Here is a 12,915-nt window from a genome sequence, read left to right as displayed (position 1 = left end):
GCTTCACCATCAGCCTTCCAGCTGGAAAGTATGCTGGGGCAGGGCCTGTGGGTGAGGGGCCCTGGGCAGATTCTGCCCCAAGAGGAAGCAGCTCTCTGATACGAAACCACCTTCCAGAGCCTGAATGCAGTTAGAATAGTCTACCCGTTTGCTATTAGAAAACAAACAAAAACATTTTTGCTAAGCAAAAGCATGTATTTACATATGTAATGTATAAATATATCTATATTTTATATATAAAGATGCTTACCTTTTTTGGGTTTGTTTCTCCTTTGCTTTCATTTATGCACACACACTTTTGTATCAGAAGGAAGGAGGAGTACCCTGTGTTCCTGTGGCCTTTGCTGTTACAGCCTGGTCTGATACCTTGACCTTTGGGGTAGGACCAGCTGCCATTCAGGGTACTCAGCCAGATTCCTGGGCTCCCACTCCAACAGGCAAAGTTCTTTTGAGCAGGACAGGACCATCTTAGATGCTACAGTGGGGACTGAGGCCTCCAAATCTTGCAGTCCTGGAGTGAAAAGTAGTTGTTCAGCCTCAAAAGTGAACACCATGCAGTGTGGTTTACAGGCTTACCCACCATCTTTTCTTAGACTCTCTGAAGGTCAGGAGATCCCATCTGAGCACTGGCTCTTGGCCTTTGATGCAGAAAGGAAGGGACCCAGGCAGAGGGCGATGGTCTGTGAGGAGAGAGGGGGACAGCTGGGAGTGTCTGGGCTGTTTGTGAGTCCCCTCTCCCTGGACGTGCCCCTGCTGCCCTAGGTGTGCTCCAAGGACTGAGGCCAGGAGCGGGCATGATAGCCCCAGGTGCTGTTTGGTAAGTTTCTAATGCAGGCGTGGTCCAGTCCGTGCTTCCTTGCGCATGTGTTTGCTGGCTCTCTGTGGACAGAGCCTATTCCACGCGGCTGTGTGTGGATGTAAAGGTGAACTGCCAACGAAACGGAGAGCAGGAACAGGGAACTTGCGTTCATTGAAACAGCTTGCGGTAGGATAGTGCCTAAGACTCGCGCTTCTGCTTCTAACTGCAGTTGAGCAATAGAAGGACCAGGGCCGTGGGTATTTCCCACTGTGGAGGAGGGAGTTTAATGACCAGAGTTGGGGCTTCTGTCATCAGCTTCCCTGGAAATAACACCCCTACACACAATCCCGCACCAAAGTAGTAGTGTGCTCGCCTGCCTCTGGGCTTTTCTTGGAAAAGGCATTTCTAGGAATAGCTCTCTGGCTTGGCTTTGTGCCAGATTGTCCATGAGTCAAGTTTCGCTGTGGAGCTCTGAGCGGCCGCCTCATTGGCATCCTTCGGGCTCCTGGGGTGGGGCTGCGAATGGCCCTGTCACAATGCCTGCACAGAGCTGTGCAGCCCCGAGCCCCAACCTTGTGATGGATAGGACCTGTGTCTTACAGGCTCTCCTGGATTTTACTCTTGCTACAGACAGACAGAGCTATGGGGTGTGGGGGTGCGGAGCAGGGTCACCTCTGTGACCTCCTCAGCTCCTTCACATGCCCACTCGGCTCCCTGGTTGTGGGTGGGTTTGGATGGTGCCAGGCTGAGCACACTCCCCCCTTTTATTTTGAGATGTGGCAAGTCTGACTCTTGAACCCAGGTTCAACTCCACAATATGTAAGATTGTGTCTGTGGTTGGGGACGTGCAGATGTCAAAGCCAGATATAAGAAGTGGTTCCCACTCCAAAGTTTCAGTGAAGAGATTCAGTTGTCATCTTTATAAGACCTTGATGAGCTTCACAGAACTGAATGTGACCCCAATCCTGTCTCCACTTAGAGGGGCACTGCTAACTTTCATGTCACTGTGTGGTCTTTGCAGTGTGTTCTGAGGTGCTCTGTGGTTTTTCATCTACTCAGGCGGTCGGCATTCATTTCTAGATTTGCTTTTGCTTTTCTGGCTGCTCTGCATGCAGACATGGCTCTTCTTGACCAGGAGACCCACACAGAACAGGCAAGAGCGGGCACTGCAGGCAGGTGCAGTGTCTTGGCACCCTTGGGGGCCAACAGCATGAACAGCTTGTGGGGCCAAGGAGGGTGCCGTCCAGCTGCACCCCTGTAGTCAGCCAGTCAGCACCCCCAGCTTGTGCAGTGGCCTGTCTGCTGTGTGCAGTGGCCTGCAGGAAGGGCAGGTCCCTGGTGTAAACCACCAAGCAGGTTGCAGACCAGCAATCTGGAGCCACTTCTGGGCCAGATGAGTTGACTCAAGGTTTTACAAATTGTTGAATTAGTTGCTGGTATCAGGTAGCTTGAATTTGGCCGTGAGTAGCAGAATACCGTATCTGACTGACATGGCATTCCAAGGGAGAGAGACACTTGGCAGCAGGTAGTGCAGCTCTGCGGATGGCACTCTCTCCCAGCTCCATGGCAGGAAGCCGGGGCAGAGCTAGTTCACTTTCCTCTCTTCAGGAAGGGAAAGCTTTTCCAGAAGTCCCTATCCGTGGCCTTGCCTTCACTTCAACATGGACAGAGCTGCGGGAAGAGGGGATGTCCTTCCCAAAAAAAAAGTGCAACTGACCAGGTCTTGCTACGGTTCCAGTACCTCCAGATGAGCAGACTTCCCTGCCAACTCCAGATGGCTAGTTCTGCTTAAGGGGTGGGGAGCTCCCAGCTGGGCTGCCCAGCTCCTTGCTGGGGACCAGACTCCTGCCCAACAGGTTGACCCTCGGTGCCCCACCCTGATGTGTACTTGGCTTCACGGCCTGGCTGTAATGGGCTTCTTCTCTGAAGTCTCCTTCAGCACTGATACCTTAGATTTCCTGATTAGAGCAAGAATCCTTTCTTGTCTACTGTATACCAAACCACCTTACGAGTTTACATCTGGGAGCAGTTATCCCTGGGAACATTAACAAAAGCAGATGTGCTAATTAGAGACATCAGGTGAGAGTCCAGAGTCCTTGATTTGGTCCCCTAGGGATCTGCACTGTGGTGACACTGCAGTTGTTGGCAGAACATGTGTGTGCATGTTTGTGGGTGCATGCGTGCACATGGACAATTGCTTCTGCTTCCTGGCTGTCCTCATCTCACTAAGCACCTACCGTGAGGCTGCTGAGTTTCTTCTGCTGTTGGGACCTGGGTGAATTTGTTAGACCGTGCCTGAATTTCTCATTCTTACTACATTCATGTGCCCCGGCATTCTGCTATTGGGACTGACGTCTTATTTGTCTCTGAATGTCTTAAGTTTATCAGAGTCCCTGGCAAATGGTCAGTACAATACTCAATCAGTGTTTAAAGAGAAGTCAGTTTAGTCCAAGGGCAACTTTTGCTGCTTTATAAGCCATTCGAAGGTAGAAGACATTGGAGAGGCACATGTGCTGTCTGTCGCCTAAGGTATCTGCACTTATCCCACAAACCAGTCCAGAATGAGGTCTGAGTGGCACAAGACACACAGGCTGGTTGGGAGCGCACCGAAGTGGGGCTTGAGCCCTGCCTGGCTTTGTGCCTCAGGGACTTGGCACAAGGCCATGCTAGTTGGCACTCCCTGAATGGTTAGGGGCTGAAGGAGTGACGAGAAAAGAGGGTGGTCTGAAAAGCTAAGAAGTTAGAAGAAGAAAGGATTAAGGCATACATCATCATTTAGAACTTACTTCTATTATTTTTATTTATTGAGACAGGGTCTCGCTCTGTTGCTCAGGCTGCAGTGCAGTGGCATGATCTCAGCTCACTGCAGCCTCGTTGTCCTGGGTTCAAGAGATCCTCCCACCTCAGCCTCCCAAATAGCCAGGACTACAGGACTACTAATTTTTTTTTTTTTTTTTTTTTTTTGCATTTTTTGCAGAGATAAGATTTTGACATTTTGCCAGCTGGTCTCAAATTCCTGAGCTCAAGTGATCTGCTCACCTCACCCTCCCCAAGTGCTAGAATTATAGGCATGTGCCATCGCCCAGCCCATTTAGAACTTCAGAATTTGCAGAGGCATATTGGCATGTATTAACCTCATCCACCCTGTGAGATACCAGCCCCACTTTATAACTGAGAAGATAAGTGGCTTTTCCTGGGCCACATTGTCCAGTAAGTGGCAGAGAGGGATTAGAGCCAGAATTTCATTTCTGCACAGCTCTCCACTGAGCTGCAGACAGGACTGTCAAAGTCCGGGGAGACCAGTCTGGGAGAATGCTTTTAAATTTTCCAGATTGACAGGAGTAAACTAGCTTTTAGGACTTGGAAAGCCCACACAACATGGACGCCTTCCTCACCTGCATCATGGTGACCTGCACCCTCCACAGCTGGTGTGAGGGTCCCTGTGTTCTGCTGGGGCATTGAGGGCCTCAGTTTGAACATGGGGGATTGTCCAGAACCTCCCCCAACCCCAGTCAGTGGTAACTGTGTGTTTCAGAGATTTCTTACAGAGAAACTCTAAAAATTCCAGACAACCCACAGCCTTCCTAGACCTCAGCATTGTAAATGATGGATTCCAAGGCTGAGACAGCTCCAGCCACAGACAGTGTGACCAGGTTTTGATGGTGTGGGACTAGGAGAGCTTTCAGTAAACCTCAGGAAGAAGAAATTCTGGTTTCTTTCTTTCTTTCTTTTTTCTTTTTTTGCTGTTTTGCCTAGGCTGGTGTGCAGTGGTGTGATCTCAGCTCACTGTAATCTCTGCCTCCCGGGTTCAAGTGATTCTCCTGTCTTAGCCTTCCTGGTAGCTGGGATTACAGGTGCCCACCACCACACACAGCTAATTTTTATATTTTTAGGAGAGAAGGGCTTTCACCTTGTTGGCCAGGGTGGTCTCAAACTCCTGACCTCAAGTGATCTACCTGCCTTGGCCTCCCAAGTTTCTGGGTTGACAGGCGTGAGCCACCACGCCGAGCCACGTGGTTTCTATTACACAGTGGATTATTTGACTATAGCAAATAAGAATGTGGCATATGTTTCAAGATAGCTACAAAAGAAGCTTTTGAAAGTTATCACTACAAAGTGCTAAATGTTTCAAGTGATGGATAAGGTAATTACCTTGATTTGATCATTATATTATACAAAGTATACATGCATTGAAGTGTCACACTGTAGTGTGTAAGTATGTATAGTTGTGTGTCAATTATACATAAAAATCAATTAACATTTTAAGAAAGAAGCCTCAGGTAGAATTTTCTTTTCATCATATATTGAGTAAAATAGAGAGATGTCATTTCTTTTTCTTCCCCCAGGACAAGACATTTCAAAGAAAGTATTAAGTTCATTCATGAGTGCCGACTCCGTGGCGAGAGCTGCCTTGTACACTGGTACGTGTGTCTCTTGCTTAATAGCGCTCCAGCATGCTCTTTGGCTTGGCCTCATATCAAGTGTTTTTCTGTGTGTGATTAATGGTTTCACCTCCTAATCATTTTCTGTAAACTCTAAATCTCAAATGCATGCACCATGTGTCCACCGCCGTGTGTTAGTCTCCCTTTCCTTCTATGGAAGGAGAACCTAACTGGTTTTGCTTTTTTTTTCATTTCCACTGCTGAGATTTCTGTACGGACCATGAAGGTCACTAGACAACAGAGACTTCCCTTTGCTGGCTTGTCTCCAGCATTTCATCAGAACAGCCTATTACAGATGACACAGATTCTGTAGGCTCAACCCTGAAACCTCAGCGACTTTTTGAAGACACTGTTGTTTTTTCTCCAGCAGACTTGATTGCAAGTACGGATTTTTAGTATTGCATTACTGTCAACACCAGAATGACCCAGTTTAGTGAAAGCTGTCCGCTTGCATTCTGCTATAATTTGTGTAGATACACACATACATACACACACACACACAGAGAGAGAGAAAAGAAAGCTACTATAACACACTTAAGCCAAGGATGATGCATCTGAAGCTCTTGGCGGGGTGCCTAGCACATAGAGAGTTCTCAGTGAAAGTGGGCTGGCATTTTTATTACCGCTCATAATCGTGCTAATAACATGGCTCATTTGCTCAGGGAACCAGTGGCCAACATTCTGGAGCCAGGGCTGTGTTGTCTAAATGCTGGCCGGACAGGTCCCCTCTCTGTCTTGAACAAAGTGCGATATTAATTAACTGAAAGCCTAATAATCTTTTGACATTCCCCAAAACAGTTACTCTTGCACTGTAAGCTCTTAAGGACTGTGAAGTGATAATTCCTGGGGAATATTGCTGCTAAGGTTGGTGGCGGCCCTGCTAGGACAGAGAGGACCCAATGCATGACATTTAGAGAAGCCATCTATAAAAAACCATAATGTGTTCTGAGGGCCAGTAACTCATGACAGGGGAGGATGCTGGATAGTTGTTTTTAGAATGGTGTCTGCAGTTTCATACAGTTCTTGAAATCATATGATTTTTCATCTCATTTTGTTAAACAGTAGAAAGTATAATAAATACAAAGGGTAGGATTTTAATGTTCATTTCTATTTGGCTTTCACATACCTTGGGGGGTTCAGTTGGAGCCAATTATAGGGGAATTCTGGAACTCCCACTCCTGGGCTGCTCCAGGCTCCTAGTGAATGTGGATCTCCAGGGTTGCAGCCCAAGAGGATCTGTCTTTTAAAATCTCTCCCAGTTTTCTAATATAAAACCCTAGTGAAGAGCCGCTACTTGAGAGTGGGGTTTTAAAATAATGATTTATATTTGAATATGTGTAGGCCCGATATTCTATGAATTAATATTTCGTACAGTTATATACATCTAAAGATAGGCTTTTCTAAAAGCAAGACGTTTGCTAAACTTCCCCATCTTAACCTGTTACTAGAACACTCAAGTCTGACGGAGCACAACCTTTCTGTGACCGCCTTCATTTGCATGTACATGTAAAATGGGCCCTCTCACTCAGCCCGCTCCAGGTAGCTCACCCTAACCGTTACTGCCTGCAGGGTGCCTTGCTCCCACCTGCAGACGCAGCGTGCCTGCTCTGTACTCTGCATATTTATGTCAAAAAGAGCATAAAAGTCAGATTGGGTAAGGGCTTCTGCATGTCATGGGCTTTAAAAATTATAGATCTAGCCCTGATATAGCTAAGAAAACTAGACTTTTAAGGAACATGAAGCATTCTAAACCAATGTAGGTTATAAATGGGTTTGTTGCGTAGGCCCCGGAAGCCTCAAGTTCCCATGGAGTACCTCAGTCATGTCGCTTGTCTGGGGAAATGGGAAAGACCGGAGGAGGGGCTTAGGACCAAGGGAGCATCTGGAGCCACAGCCCATAGAAAACCAATAAATGAAGCTCAACAGCAGAAGAAAGCCTGCGATTCTAGTGCCGGGAGGTAGAGGAAGCTGGTATGCTGAGTGCTGAGTGGGTTCCTGGTAGTGTGCTTACTGTCCACGTGTAATCCAAGGCAGGAAGACTTTGTAAACAAGGTCCTTAGACCCCCCAGCTCCACATGGATTGGGTGGTGGACCCGGGGATCTGAAACTGCTCTCACCCATGTGCTTCTCTTGCGCCCCACAGCCTGGCCGGGGTCTCCAGGAGCGTGACGCTGGTGATTGCGTACATCATGACCGTCACTGACTTTGGCTGGGAGGATGCCCTGCACACCGTGCGCGCTGGGAGATCCTGTGCCAACCCCAACGTGGGCTTCCAGAGACAGCTCCAGGATTTTGAGAAGCATGAGGTCCATCAGGTAAGCAATGCTTAGGAGACATCAGAGATGTAGGCAGGTGCCCTGGATGGTGGCCACAGTCTTTCCGTACATAGCCAGCATCGTGGCGTTTGGAGTTGAAAGGCCCACAGAAGACATCGGCTCCCAGGGTGCCCAACTGCACCTCCTCAGAAGTTGCCACGGATCCCTCGTGCATCTGCGGAAGCCACAGGCGCCTGCCCTTTGTCGTTTCCTTGTGCCTGGTACCCTCTACTAGCTTGTTTCTCTCCCTCTGGGTGAAGTCCCATTTCCTTGGTCTGGCCTGTCTTCCTGCCCTAGGCCAACACCTTGAAGGAGCAGTTGTGCCTCTGGCTTGACCGTGGCTGGGCAGCCCCAGAGCTCTGATTTCCCACTGCTGTTTGTTTCCCTGGCTACCTGCGGTGCCATCTCTGCGGTAATGTCACAGGTGCAAGTCTGCGTGGATGCAGGTGTGCACATGTGTGTGACGTTTCGGGTTTGTTTCCATCCTCTCCAGTATCGTCAGTGGCTGAAGGAAGAATATGGAGAGAGCCCTTTGCGAGATGCAGAAGAAGCCAAAAACATTCTGGGTAAATATAAGGAGCAAGGGCGCATGGAGCCCCAGCACGGCACCAGGCGGTGGAGCAGTTTTCCGGCACTGGCTCCGCTGACCTATGATAATTACACGACGGAGACCTAACACGAGGGACCTGCTGCCTGCCTTCCCACCGCTTGTCTTCAGTGCGCCCGGCTGGGTGGTGGTGCGGTGGTGCTGGCCGCCGAGGACAGGAAAGGGAGATAGCCAGGGCGAGGTGGGGCGCTCAGGGCTCCTTCCCAAGCAACACTGCCCGGCCCTGCTCCAGGCCCCTTCACCACGCCCACCCCTGCCCCGGCTGCACTCGAGCTTGCTGCCCTCGGGGATGTTGCCCAGCGGCTGTGCACTGCTCTGTGCACGTGAGTGTGAGTGCACACGTGTGTGCATGGGTGAGTGTAAGTGTATGGATGCATGTGTGTGCCCGTGTGGGGGTATGTGCACTTAAGTGTGTGCGTGTGAAAGTGTGTGTGTGCACATGAATGTGTGTGTGTGAACTCTTTGATGTTGCTGGAAGTCACAGAATTCATATTGCTGCCCAGGTTGGTGTGGCCACCTTTCCCTTTGTCCAAGACTCCACATAGAAGGCATTTGAGCTTGACCTCTGAAAAGCTACCTAGCAAAGAGCGGTCTGTGCCTGTGAGCAAACAATGAGAACTCAGGGGACAAGTGGCTAAAAGCATGGCCTCTCCCAGAACCCACCCAGGGTGGTGTGGCAGGGGCAGCAGGGCCCAGAGTCCTCTAGAGGGTGGGTGGCTCTGGGGCCCTCAAAAGCGTGAAGGACTGCCCTGAGCTGCTCCAGTGGGCCAGGCCTTTATACTGACTCAGCTTTAAGGGTAGTACTAGATTGCCTCAATCTCAGTGTGAATGCACCTGGGGTTCCCTAGCACCTTGAGTCAAGGCCGCTTTTCAGCCCATGGAGCCCTGAGTTCTACCTGGTGTTTGTTCTCTGGGACTGACTTCACTTGAGCTCTGTGGTCTGCAGGCTTACGTTAGCCTAAGTTGGGTGCACCGGGGCGCCCCTCCTCTCTGCTCCTGGCCAGTGTCACTGACTCTCAGCCTCTTGCTATGCTCACTTTGCGGGGGCCCCTTCTCAAGGTTTGCATGCACCTGTGGGAATTGGGAAGAAAGAGCATTTACTAGGCACTGTAGCAATTTGCATTTTAAAATGCCTGAGCATTTATTAAGCTTCTTGATATTCACTTGGGTTTGATAATTGATCTGAGCTACCTCATTGAATGTTTTTTTGGAAAGGTGTTTTTTTTGGTGTGCAAGTTAACTTTGCCTCACAGTCAAAAGTGTTCGGTCATCATTGCTTTTGAAACCAAAGGGAAGGCACCAATATCATTGAGCTATTTAAAGTTTCCACTTTGGGCTCCAATAATGCTTTCTGGTGGGTAAAATCCACATTCAGGCCACGAGAGCATCTGCAGTTTGCACTTTGGGGCTGCAGGCGTCCTGGGATGCTGTACACAGCTCAGTGCTCTAGCTCTTTATACTGACTCAAATTTCTTAAGCATGCAGAGCCACTCGAATGAAAAAACATACTCAACCTCTCCCTAAAGAGATGTTACAACCCAGTTTCTCCGAATTCCACCACAAAAGAGCCCCTGAATAAGAAGAGCCGTTTTCCCGTGCATATAGAGGGTGTGTCAAAGGTGAGCTTTTTGGGGATCAGGGAAAACAAAGTTGCTGGATTCCACGCACGTGCACAGGCGCCGGATATACGCCCAGAAAGGGGATGTAGCTGTAGAATCATCCATCCATCTACAGCTAAAACCATTTGCTGATAAAGTACACATTTTTCTGTAAATCAAAAATATGTTAACAGAAAAATTATTTAGGATATTAGCTTGAATGCTTAAATATGTGCACCTTTACAAACCTCTACAAGTATTCTTGTAGTTCTTAAAGTGTTGTTTTAATATTTGTTGCCAGTAATCTTCTTTCTTCACAGCTGCTCCGGGAATTCTGAAGTACTGGGCCTTTCTCAGAAGACTGTAATGTACCTGAAGTTTCTGAAATACTGCACACCCACAGAGTTTAGGCTGGTGCTGCCAAAAAGAAAAGCCACATAGAGTTTATTTTTAAGTATTCAGTAGTGATTTGTAAACTTGTTTTTCAAGCTGAATGTATACGTAGTCATGTTTATGTTGAGAACAAAGGATATTCTTTAGCAAGAGAAAATATTTTCCCCTTACCTCCACTGCTGTGGCGGTTTCTGTACCTCACTTTGATGCCTGCAAGGATCCCAGGAGCCTTGCCGCACTGCCCTGTGATGGCTTGGCGCTCGCGACTGCTTCCCGGGAACGCCACCCAAAGACAAGGCCGGTGTGGGTTTTATCTATGATTTGTGTTTGTGTTCTCTGTGGTGGAACTGACCGAAAGCTCTATGTTTTCATTAATAAAGGGTAACTTAGCCAAGTTTAATGCCATCGCAATGCATTCTTCCCCAGCCAGGAGACAGTCGCCATGCGCCCTTTTGCCGGTGAGGGATTCCAAGGCAAGATTGAAGCCTACTCCTGGTTTTATTTTAGAGGCCATTGTTTTCCTCCAGAAGGCACCGTAGCTGATGCTGCAAAAGGTGAATTCATGTCTCCAAGAAAGAAAAATAGGCCATCAGTGTGAGGTGAAAGAAATTTGGACATGAGAGTTAGTTATGTTTTGCCTGCACAGAGTGGGAGCTGCATATCTGGCACCTGGGATGATTGTGTTTACACAGGAGCATGCAGCCATCCACGCTGTGCACACCTGCTGCACGGCGCTGAATACAGTTACTCTGATTCCATAGTCAGCTTTTAACCTGAAGGAACATCACCTGACTTGAAGAGAAGTTTAAGTCAATTTGTAAAATTTTCCTTCTCTGATCTGGTGGGAAAAAAAGGAAATTTAATTCTACTAGGATAATTTTGGCTTGAACTAAAGGCAAGTGAATTCCTGAGCAGATCGACTGTAGGTGGCAGACTTGATGTAGGTTCTAATGCCTTGAAGCTCCCGACAGCGGCTTGGGAGCGGCTGGGGGCCACAGGAGAGGCAAGGATTGGTGAGGCACCTTGCCAGGTTCCCAGATGTCTGACTCCAGAGTTTGTAGCCTCTGCAGCAGTCCTGATGAGTGTGAGGGGACACTGATCGGTTTCAGGCAAAAGAAGCACCTCAGGTGTGACGATGCTTATCCTCACGCCCCACGCACACCTGGTATGGCAGAGGTAGCTCTGTCCCCGGTGCCTCTGAGTGTTTTCATGGGCCAGACCAACGAGCCCTGGATGTGTCTCCTGTGGGGCCCACTCAGGAGGCAGCAGCCAGGCCCCAGCACAGTCCCAGGAAGACTGTGTGTGTATCCTGGGGTATGAGGCAGTGGCCACAGCAGGGAAACAGATTTTCAGTCAACAGCCCCAGTCTGCAGGGTCACCCAACCTCTCAGCCATGTCACTTCCCACTACCGTGTCTTACTGCAGAATTATATCTGCCTAACACCCATTATCTCTTAATTGTGTGCTGCTGTGCAGGTCACAAACTGTTGCCCCTAAGCTTTACAAACACCCACAGAGAAGGTATTTCACTCACTCGAGTCTCAGACGGGCCATGAAATGCACCTCAGAATGTACCTGAAGATGTCCACATTGCTGGGTCTGGAACCTGCTGGATATTTTGGTCCCAAATCAGTGGGCGGGGAGGGAAGGAGCGAGGGGACAAGGGGCTGCCAGCTGTGTCTGGAGCAAGCAGCTGGGAGGAGCTCGGCAGAGTCACAGGCTTCGGCCCAGGGCTCTGGAGGACTCTGCTGAGGCAGCCCAGGCCCCAGGCAGCAATGTTGGCACAACTGTTGAAATCAGGAACCTCTCCTTGCCTGCCCCCCTCCTGTCTCTGCGAGTTTGTTTTGGACCATCCATAGGGGGCAGTTAATTCCTGACCTCTGTCTGGAAGTTTGGGGCCATGCTGAGATGGTATTGACCATCTTAGACGTTGCAAGCCAGAGATCCCGGTCTGTTCACAACCAGGCCAGGCCTTGCGGGTCACCCTGGAGATGGGTATCGGCAACCTCTGAGCCACCATGAAGACCTGGGCTTGTACAATGAGGTGGGTTGAGGTACACGGCACTTTCCGTTAGGCTGTTTTTTCTGTGATTTCTTTGAACACAGATCTTTTCTAACATGAAACTCAGAATCACAACCTACAAGCACAGGAGACTGAACTGGGTCAACTGCCTCTTCATTTGTTCATTCATTCATTCATTCATTCGCTCACCCACTTGACAGTTTGTATTCATCATAGCAGGTGCTGTGGGATCCAGCCAGGCCTCAGGCACACTCCTGATTCTCAGGAAGACTGTGGCCTGATGTGGTTGGCAGTTAGGAAAGTTGTCACAGCAGGGGTCCCCAGCTCCTGGGCCACAGACCCGTAGTAGTCCATGGCCTGTTAGGAACTGAGCCACACAGCAGGAGGGGAGCAGCTGGCGAGTGAGCATTACCTCCTGAGCACAGTCCTATTGTGAACGGCGCATGTGAGAGATCTAGGTTGCGCACTCATGAGAATCTAATTCATGCCCAGTGATCTGAGGTAGAACAGTTTCATCTCAAAACCATCCCTGCCCCACTCTGGTCCATGGAAAAATTGTCTTCCATGAAACTGGTCCCTGGTACCAAAAAGGTTGGGGACTGCTGACTTACAGGACAGCATGGTAAGGACTATTACAGCTGCCCCTGGTGCCACGTGTGAGGGAAAGGGGTGAAAAGACACATTCCAGTTCGAGGAGGGGAGAGCATTTAAGGGAAGTGTCTTAGAAAACCCAGTACC

At 49.2% G+C, this 12,915-nt stretch overlaps 1 protein-coding gene across 8 annotated transcripts in view; it reads left to right on the top strand.

The window, feature by feature from the left end:
• DUSP22 (dual specificity phosphatase 22) overlaps nucleotides 1–10,549 on the top strand; it is a 58,547-nt gene extending 47,998 nt beyond the window's left edge. For 4 of the 8 annotated variants that reach the window (XM_021676166.2, XM_064370042.1, XM_064370041.1 and 1 more), the window contains 3 exons: nucleotides 5,146–5,220; nucleotides 7,385–7,556; nucleotides 8,050–9,735. In XM_021676166.2, coding sequence (XP_021531841.1) covers nucleotides 5,146–5,220; nucleotides 7,385–7,556; nucleotides 8,050–8,232 — 430 coding nt within the window. In that variant the 3' untranslated portion in view covers nucleotides 8,233–9,735. Of the gene's footprint in view, nucleotides 1–5,145; nucleotides 5,221–5,242; nucleotides 5,624–7,384; nucleotides 7,557–8,049 lie in introns of those variants that run through there. The other 4 variants (XM_021676168.2, XM_021676169.2, XM_021676167.2 and 1 more) reach the window with 4 other exon arrangements.
• The last annotated feature ends 2,366 nt before the right edge of the window (nucleotides 10,550–12,915 follow it).

Source organism: Aotus nancymaae, unplaced genomic scaffold, assembly GCF_030222135.1.
Source record: "Aotus nancymaae isolate 86718 unplaced genomic scaffold, 86718_ANA_hifiasm-v0.15.2.pri h1tg000098l, whole genome shotgun sequence".
Taxonomy (NCBI): domain Eukaryota; kingdom Metazoa; phylum Chordata; class Mammalia; order Primates; family Aotidae; genus Aotus; species Aotus nancymaae.
This window is presented reverse-complemented; position numbering and strand designations above follow the sequence as displayed.